This window comes from Triticum aestivum, chromosome 3D (assembly GCF_018294505.1).
Source record: "Triticum aestivum cultivar Chinese Spring chromosome 3D, IWGSC CS RefSeq v2.1, whole genome shotgun sequence".
Lineage (NCBI taxonomy): Eukaryota > Viridiplantae > Streptophyta > Magnoliopsida > Poales > Poaceae > Triticum > Triticum aestivum.
Window position 1 is genome coordinate 556,634,237 of NC_057802.1, and position 10,070 is coordinate 556,644,306.

The 10,070-nt window shown below is 45.6% G+C and overlaps 1 protein-coding gene across 1 annotated transcript; it reads left to right on the forward strand.

Moving 5' to 3' along the window:
• Window positions 1-6,946: 6,946 nt before the first annotated feature.
• LOC123080460 (agamous-like MADS-box protein AGL23) lies at window positions 6,947-8,408 on the forward strand. Its single transcript, XM_044503388.1, has one exon. The coding sequence runs from the start codon at window positions 6,965-6,967 to the stop codon at window positions 7,955-7,957; it is 993 nt and encodes a 330-aa protein (XP_044359323.1). The 5' UTR covers window positions 6,947-6,964; the 3' UTR covers window positions 7,958-8,408.
• The last annotated feature ends 1,662 nt before the right edge of the window (window positions 8,409-10,070 follow it).

A 10,070-nucleotide genomic window follows, 5' to 3' on the forward strand; every position in this document is an offset into this window, starting at 1 on the left:
AAGCTCTTACCAGTTCTTACCGTGCTGCAGTGGTTGTCGGCCGTTGGTGATGTCAAAGTTATAAAAAGATTGATATAGCGATTACCAAGTGACCGAACAAGGTACAATATAGGGAGCGGAGCTTGGTGAAGGTTTCCTCAACTCATAATATGTGGCACAATTAAGCAAAAAGTAATGCAAGCTGAATAATTGCTCAATCTCCTAACTAGTGCTAGCGATCGACTAGTAAGAGAAAACAATCTAAGCCCGGATATTGAAGCAAGAGAGTGGAAACCGATGAAAATATGATAGCTCTAAGTAGCTAGATATAAGTGAAGTATAAACGCCGTGTATAATAAAGCTCGAAAGCAGATGATAAATGACGCGGTGATGAACACTGTAGCAGCAAAAGAATGTCCAGAAAAGAAAATATCAGCCTAAAACAGATGCTAGCCGGCCTGATTTTTTGCAACTTTTTCTTTTAACTTTTTTTTTCCTTTTTTTCTTTTTCCTCTTTTTTTCCTTTTTTTTCACTTTTGTTCTTTTTTTTTTCAAGCCAGTTACTAGCGAGTATACCCAAGATGGCACGTACACAAATTGGCCAAAAGAAGAAACAAAAGTGCCTTGGCCGAGTGCTACAGCAAGGAACGGAGACTATGAAAGCTAGCTAGATGTGATTTGGAGTTGAGATTAGCTAGTACTAGTCAGCCGGCGGAGATTTTTGGTGTGGCGCGTGGTGGCAGACTAAACCTGTGAGATGTCTGGTGCCTCGCGTAACGCAAAGCCTGGTAGTAGATGGCAAACACGCACAGCGTCAGACACAGATAACTGTGCGTCTGGTCGTTCGCGTAACGCCTGAGTGCGGTAATGTGGAGAGCGATCGTAATCAACACCTGGCTTTTTTTTGGAATTTTCTGAAGATTGGAAAGTAGCGTTGCGGCAAAGATTATGTGGGTGGACAAAAACAGATTGATCTAGTAGATGATTTGCTCTCCGACTAATCTAAACCAGCACTAATTCTAGGATGAATGCAACCAACAATTCAACTACGCAAATACTAGATGCAAAAATTGCTAAAGGCTAAAAAGATAGGTATAAAAGATGAACTAATCTATTTTTTGGGCTTTTCCGTGGGTTATAGGACAGAAAATAACTAATCTAATAAAACTGTAAATCTCTCACCGATGAACCCGAAAACTGATACCACTTGATGTGACGGCGGCCCGATCTTTTGATGAGAGTGGGGATAACTATCGATTTAGTGGATTTTGACCTTGACGATCCGGCTATACCGTACCCGACGATACGCCTCGACAATCGCTAAACCAATATCCGATGGTTATTGACCTTGCCGTAGGCACGATCGACCTGAACAACGAGGTTCGAGTTCCTACAAGCAACCGAAGAACCGGCAAGAACAAAAGTGAGTTGCAATCTGAAATTGCGGATGAAAACTTAAGCACACGAACTAGATCAAAAATTGGGGTTCCACTGTGGATCTGACAAGGCGGTAGTCCTACACGTCTCGTAGATGCGAATTGTAGCGATGGCTAGACAATATAATAAAACCCAAGTCTAAACCTAGCCGAAGTCTAATTATTTATAGTAGTACGGAAAGAAGCCACCGTCTTGATTCGGTTGTTCGATGAAACAATCGTGCGTTGTACGACTGAAGTTGGGCCGTTGCAGCACAGGGCCTAGCCAAGCCCATGGCCATGTGCGCCTAGTTGCATGCATGCATCATGTGGCGTTTAGCACACTTGAGCCTGGGACCCACCTTTGCATGCACGTTGAACAAGCTTGCATGCCCATCGCTCCACTCGATGCATGTTGATTTGGTTAGGCTTCAATGCAAACTTCTGTATACATGCATATATAACACACACACATGTTTGTATCAATTAGTCTTCGCATTTTCACCCGAGGTTTGTGCTCGTCTTCTGTCATCCTGCATATAATAAAATATTGTGTCGTATTTCTGTTTGGATAACAAAATAATAAGTTCTATAATTTCTATTAGAATTCACCTGATAATTATCTTTATGCATAACAACCGTTATATCCGTCGGGTCCATGTCCATATCAGTGTTAGAATTATTACTGTGTAATCTAGATTATTGACTCTAGTGCAAGTGGGAGACTGAAGGAAATATGCCCTAGAGGCAATAATAAAGTTGTTATTTATATTCCTTATATCATAATAAATGTTTATTATTCATGCTAGAATCGTATTAACCGGAAACTTAGTACATGTGTGAATGCATAGACAAACAGAATGTCACTAGTATGCCTTTACTTGACTAGCTCGTTGAATCAAAGATGGTTATGTTTCCTAACCATAGACATGAGTTGTCATTTAATTAACGGGATCACATCATTGGAGAATGATGATCACATCATTGGAGAATGATGTGATTGACTTGACCCATTCCGTTAGCTTAGCACTTGATCGTTTAGTATGTTGCTATTGCTTTCTTCATGACTTATACATGTTCCTATGACTATGAGATTATGCAACTCCCGAATACTGGAGGAACACTTTGTGTGCTACCAAACGTCACAACGTAACTGGGTGATTATAAAGGTGCTCTACAGGTGTCTCCGATGGTACTTATTGAGTTGGCATAGATCGAGATTAGGATTTGTCACTCCGATTGTCGGAGAGGTACCTCTAGGCCCTCTTGGTAATGCACATCACTATAAGCCTTGCAAGCAATATGACTAATGAGTTAGTCACGAGATGATGCATTACAGAACGAGTAAAGAGACTTGCCGGTAACGAGATTGAACTAGGTATTGAGATACCGACGATCGAATCTCGGGCTAGTAACATACCGATGACAAAAGGAATAACGTATGTTGTTATGCGGTTTGACCGATAAAGATCTTCCTAGAATATGTAGGAGCCAATATGAGCATCCAGGTTCCGCTATTGGTTATTGACCGGAGACATGTCTCGGTCATGTCTACATAGTTCTCGAACCCGTAGGGTCCGCACGCTTAACGTTCGGTGACGATCGGTATTATGAGTTTATGTGTTTTGATGAACCGAAGGTAGTTCGGAATCCTGGATATGATCACGGACATGACGAGGAGTCTCGAAATGGTCGAGACATAAAGATCGATATATTGGATGACTATGTTTAGATTTCGGAAGGGTTCCAGGTAAGTTCGAACAAATACCGGAGTACCGGGGGGTTACCGCAATCCCCCGGGGTGTGTAATGGGCCTATTGGGCCTTAGTGGAGAAGAGGAGGGGCGGCCAGGGCAGGCCGTGCCCCCCTCCCCCTCTAGTCCAAATTGGACAAGGAAGGGGGGGCGGCGCCCCCCTTTTTCCTTCCCCCTCTCTCCTCCTTCCTTCCCTCCTACTCCTACTCTTGGAAGGGTTGGAGTCCTACTCCCGGTGGGAGTAGGACTCCCCTTGGGGCGCGGCTAGGAGGCCGGTCCCCTCCCCCTCCTCCACTCCTTTATATACGGGGGAGGGGGCACCCCATAGACACACAAGTTGATCATTGATCTCTTAGCCGTGTGCGGTGCCCCCCTCCACCATAATCCACCTTGGTTATATTGTAGCGGTGCTTAGGCGAAGCCCTGCGTCGGTAGCTTCATCATCACCGTCATCACGCCGTCGTGCTGACGGAACTCTCTCTTGAAGCTCTACTGGATCGTGAGTTCGCGGGACGTCACCGAGCTAAACGTGTGCAGATCGCGGAGGTGCCGTACGTTCGGTACTAGGATCGGTCGATCGTGAAGACGTACGACTACATCAACCACGTTGTCATAACGCTTCCGCTTACGGTCTACGAAGGTACTTGGACGACACTCTCCCCTCTCGTTGCTATGCATCACCATGATCTTGCGTGTGCGTAGGAATTTTTTTAAATTACTACGTTCCCCAACACGGTTTTGTTTGCGTGCGTCCGGGCATGCGCTTTCGCCTCGGCTTCGTCGGCCCGGACCCTTGCCGCCACGAGCCCTAGCCAACTGCTGGCATTTGTGGGGTGGTTTTCTTGACTCACCCGTTGTCTTGGTTGGATGCAGTGGTGCTTTGCCTGCCCATTTTCTTGCCATCGTCTGGGCTGGCCAGTTGGCGTGTTTTCAAATGCATGCATTTTTTTCACCACGGAAATGAATGTCTGGGCATGCTCTTCCCCTGGATCATCTGATCGATTTGCTCAGTTATATTGTGCATAAGTCACCTCGGGTTGGTGTCGAGTTGATGACCCACAAGTATAGGGAATCAATCGTAGTCCTTTTGATAAGTAAGAGTGTCGAACCCAACAAGGAACAGAAGGAAATGGCAAGCGGTTTTCAGGAAGGTATTCTCTTCAAGCACTGAAATTATCGGCAACAGATAGTTTGATAGCAAGGTAATTTTTAACGAGCAACAAGTAGCAACGGTAACAAAGGTGCAACAAAGTGGCTCAATCCTTTTTATAGCAAAGGACAAGCCGGAACGGTCTCTTATAATAAACAAAGCGTTCTCGAGGACACATGAGAATTATCATCTAGTTACTTTCATCATGTTTATTTATTCGCGTTCGCTACTTTGATAATTTGATATGTGGGTGGACCGGTGCTTGTATGCTGCTCTTACTTGAACAAGCCTCCCACTTATGATTACCCCCTATCGCAAGCATCCACAACTACAAAATAAGAATTAAGATAAATCTAACAAAACCAGCCCCTTACGGAATAACGCATAAACTAGGGTTTAAACTGTTGTCGCTCTAGCAACCCATCATCTACTTATTACTCCACAGTGCCTTCCCTTAGGCCGAAGTATGGTAAAGTGTCATGTAGTCGATGTTCACATGACACCACTAAAGGAAGCAACAACATACATATCATCAAAATATCGAACGAATACCAAATTTACATGATTACTTATAACAAGACTTCTCTCATGTCCTGAAGAACAAAAGTAACTACTCATAAATCATATTCATGTTCAAGATCAGAGGGGTGTTGAATCAAATAAACCAACTAGCATCAACTACGAGATGTAGTCAACACTACTAGCAACCCGCAGGTACCAATCTGAGGTTTTGAGACAAAGATTGAATATAAGAGATGAACTAGGGTTTGAGATGAGATGGTGCTGGTGAAGATGTTGATGAAGATTGGTCCTCCCACGATGAGAGTGTCGTTGGTGATGTCGATGGTTTCGATTTCCCCCTCCCGGCGAAATCGCTCCGTCGGAGAGCAAAAGTGCTCCTACCCAGGTTCCACCTTGAGACGGCGGCGCTTCGTCCTGAAAGTTCTCTCTTTATTCTAGGTCAAAACTCTTCATATAGCAGAAGACGAGGGCCGGAGGCCAGCTATGGGCCCCACAAGGCATTAGGGCATGCCCGGGGGGTGGCCGCGCCCTGTTGCCTTGTGGGCAACTGGTGATCCCCTCTGTTACTTCTTTGCTCCAATATTTTTTATATATTCTATAAAGATTCTCGGTGAAATTTCAGGTCATTTGGAGTTCTGCAGAATAGATATCTGTGATGTAGCTTTTCCAGGTCTAGAATTCCAGCTGTCAGCAATCTCCCTCTTAGTGTAAATCTTTGCAAATTAAGGGAGAAAAGACAATAGAATTGAATCACAATGTGTTATATTGATAAAAACATTATAAATATCAGTAGAAAACATGATGTAAAATGGACGTATCACGGCCGGGTCCTTGCCCGACGATGTTTCACGTGGATGTTCTGGCCGGTTCGCTCGGTTTTGTTTTGCATGTGTTGTGTCAGGTTATGCCGGGTATCTCTCGTGAGGTGTTGCCTGGTCGATGTAGTATCCTTACTCCCTGGGTCCGGTGTGTCTTCATCGGTTGTCAGCGCGCTCTATGAAGGGTCATGCTGGGTACCTCTCGCGAGCTATTGCTGGGAGAGCACTAGCCATTGAGGAGATTAAAGAACTTATATTATATTTAGCAATTGAAGCGTATGTACCGCCTGTGGTGTTTTTGGTGTCAGCCTTCAGTCGCAATGGAGGCTGTTCGACCACTCCCAATCCACGATGTCATATCAACCATCCAAAATTGGATCCAGGCGGGAACACCACGAGGCAATGGGTGTCAGAACATTGGAAAGGCAACAACACATGCAACCAACAGAGGTGCTATATGTCCTATCCCACGACAACATATATTAGTATTTTACGGACCAAAAAATTAGATGCAATTTTCTTACATATGCAAAAAAAAAATTGTGTTTTCTGAGGAAAGCATGCATGTATGAGTTGCCAAGGTTGTCTTGTTCAAAAAAAGGAGTTTCAGAGGAAAACAGGAGAATGTCAAAGCGGCCGACCGACCGGTGCAATCACCTCTTTGTCATTGGTCAATGTTTTTATATATATGATATGGAAATTAAAAAGTGTACATCAAGATCCAATCCGAGGAAAGTGGCATGAAAAATGGATCAGGCCACTCCCGTCCACACACTCACCCTCACGAAGGAATTGATCGTCTGTCGTATATCTAGGTCGGTGAAGAGAACCAAATGTGTGGTGTCATAGTGGAGGAGGAGCACACTGTCGGAGAGTCATGGTCTTCGCCGCCTCGAGATCAAAAGTGTAACAAACATGCCAGCGTGCGACAGACGTCATCCTTTTTGTGGGCCAACATCGATTCGTTTCCTACTAAAACTAACATGATCAAGAAAGATCTCTTGGCGCTAATTCTTAATCCTTACCTAATATAAAAACACGGGGCGGAGTGAAACATAGCCATAAAAAATTATTTAAATACTAGAGCGCACTAGCCGAGTTATGCCTATACGCGTGGCAGCTCATGGACAGAGAATACCGAATAATACATCGTTTCCAATCATGAGTTGTCAATTGTTCTAATGCCCGGGCCAGCCTAGACGAGCGTTCCTCAATCCTCATCCTCTTCTCTCGGCTTCTATATAAGCACCTACAACCCCGAGATGTAGACAGACACAAATCTACCTCCTCTCCTCTTCCTTTCCCTGAGCCAGCCAACGAGAGAGCAATGGCGCCAAAGCAGAAGGGTGGCAATGGGCGGCAGAAGATTGCCATCCGGCGGATCGAGAAGGAGAGCGCCCGACAGGTGTGCTTCTCCAAGCGGCGGCAAGGTCTGTTTATCAAAGCCACCGAGATGGCGGTGATGTGCGGCGCTGAGGTAGCCATCGTCGCCTCCTCACCCGGCGGCAAGGCCTTCTCCTTCGGCCACCCCTCCGCCGAGGCCGTCATTGACCGCTTCCTGTCAGGGGGCGGTGCGGGAGTCCTGAGCGTCGCTAACGATAACGAGCTGAAGAAGTTGCACCTTCAGCATGGCGAGTTGCGCATGTTGCTGAAGGAGGTGAAGGAGCGCAAAGAGTGCGTGGAGGAGGCCATGGCAAAGGAGCGCGCCGCGGGGGATCAGATTGCGATGTGGCTCAACCCCAAACTATGCGACATGGGGGAGGAGGAGATGATAGCCTTCGCCGCGGAGCTGAGGGTGGTGCGGGCTGCCGTCTCAGAACGCACAAACCAGGCGCTCCTGGATGAGCAGAACATCCACCGCATGCTCCAGGCGCGGGCGCCGCCGCTACAGCAGCTCTTCGGTGGCAGTACCTTTGAGTTTGGTAGCAGCAGCAGCGCCAACACTGGGATGGAGATGCAACAGATGCATATGGCGATGCCTCCGATGCAGGGATTCGCTGCCGGAATGGATATGCACCATATGCCAATGGAGATGCCTCCGCCACTGGGTTCGGCCTACGGGATGGATATGCAGCAGATTCTTATGCCGACTCCTTCGCCATCCATGTTCGACGCCGGGATGGAGATGCAGCAGATGGTTACAGTGATGTCGCCGCAGCTAGAGTTCGCCACGGAGGCAGAGATGCAGCAGATGTTTATGGCGATGTCTCCGATGTCAGAGTTGTCCGCCGGGATGGAGATGCCGCCGCCCACGGGAATAGCCGCGGGGGTTGAGATGGTGCAGCAGGGGCCCGGGCCGAACATGGGCTTTCCGTACTGAGGAGAAGGAGACAAGATCCATACCGAGTCCGAGTCCGAGTCCGAATCCGAGTGTCTTAATCAGTCCGAGTGAGACTATCCATTGATCCATTGCATGCATGGATGGACGCCGATCCATTAGTTCATTGCCACTCTAGTTATATTATTCATCGTGCTTGATCGATCTACCTGGGTGCAAGATTTGTTATCGTAGTATTAATTAAATTAATGGCTTGTAATCTTCGTATCGGTGGCACTATGACAAAAAAGTAAAGAACAAAAATACTATTAAGCCTTTTCTTTGGTTCTCTCTGCTGGCAACAACACAAGAATGAAATGTGATGTAGTCGTGAATCTTGACCACTCCAAAAAAGAACAATTTATATCCCCGTCGTACTTAAACATTTTCTTAGAATATATTTATTGGACATGTGAATTGTGTTTATTTCAGTAGATTTGAAACATGGAGAAAATTGTGATGTACTCCCTCCGTTCCGAAATATAGGTCGCTGGCGACCTTGTTCCGTCCAGGTGAAATCGTGCAAAAGGACTCTACTACCCCCAGTTTAAACATGAATCCTGCTTCGTCTTCTACCTTCAGCCCTCCAGCTCCGCCCTCGCCCTCCAGCTCCACCTCCGCCCTCACCTTGCCCCCACATCCGGTGAATGCGCCTAGGTCCAGCCGTCCAGGCGCCCCCACCTCCGGCGACTGCGCCCAGGTCTAGGCGCCTCCACCTCCAGCCCAGGCGCTCCTCCTCTCCCACGTCCAGGAGCTCCTCCTGGCCCGTGCACGCCCAGGTGGAGGCTCTTCCTCAAGCTGTTGCTGGGCTCGGCTGTTGCCTGCATTTGATTCAGGAGATGTTTGCTGCCGATAATTCAACAAATAATGTGAACAAGTTAACTGAATCTGACAGTACTGATGGAGTATAATTTATAGATATCACTAAATTTGAACTGATAATTTGAAGACAAGAGCACTCCCTCAGTATCACAATTCAGAGATACTCCAGTGGTTCAATAGATGTACTGATGGAATATTTGCTGCCAATAATTCAAGACAAGAGTAATTCAAGATATTTGTTGCCAATGATTCAAGTGATACTTCATCAGTATTTGTTCAAATTATTGTACGGTGTACAGACTTGCTACTGAATTTGGCAGAATTTTCAGTGCAAAATACTCCCTGTAAAACTGTATATCAATACTCCCAAATGCCAAAATTCAGAATGTGTGTATACAGAAGAATGCCAAAATGCCAAAATGGAGTATATAAATATGCCAATATGATAAGAGTAGAAGAATGCCAAATGTGTGTATACAGAAAGAATGCCAAATGGGGTAAAACTGTAGGTCTTGATTCCTTTTCAAAATTTTAGAAAGATACTCCAACAATTTGCATCACACTGGAGTACTTACTTTGCTTAAGAGGAAAGGAGACCCCTGTTTCATGCTTAATATTCACAGCCCATGGCTCCAAGGCCAGGAGAGAACCTGAAGCTACCAGTGCGCGTGCTCCAAGTGCAAACAAGTGCAAGCAAGAAGAGTAGTGCACTACTGATGCAAGCAAGCAGTATACACCAAGTTTTAATTAACTGAAAAGGTTTCAGTTAATTACTCAAACAAGAGCAGTGCACTACTCTACTCCAGGAACTCCAGGAAATTGACAAGGGTAGCAAGTTAACAGGAAATTGACAGTAGGGCTACTACAGGAACTCCAGAAACTTGACAGTAAACTTGCACATTCTTTACTTTAAGTGGTGTACTCCTAAATCAGCTTGCATCAGCTACTGCAATACTTTAACGAGTACAAATACTGAATTTTGAGACAGTACAAATCTTACTGAATTTCAGAGCTCAAGTACAGTACAAATCTTACTGAATTTTGAGACAGTACAAATTTCAGAGTTCAGAGTTCAAATACTCCATCCATTAGCTTCAGAGTTCAGAGTACAGTACAAATCTTACTGAATTTCAGAGGTGGACTTCTTAAATTTTGAGACAGTACACATCTTACTGAATTTTACTCCTAATGCATCCACTAACTAATCTGGGTATGATCCACTAACTAATCCTACTCCATCCAGCCTCACTAACGCATCCACTAACTAATCCTACTCCATCATCCATCCAGCCTC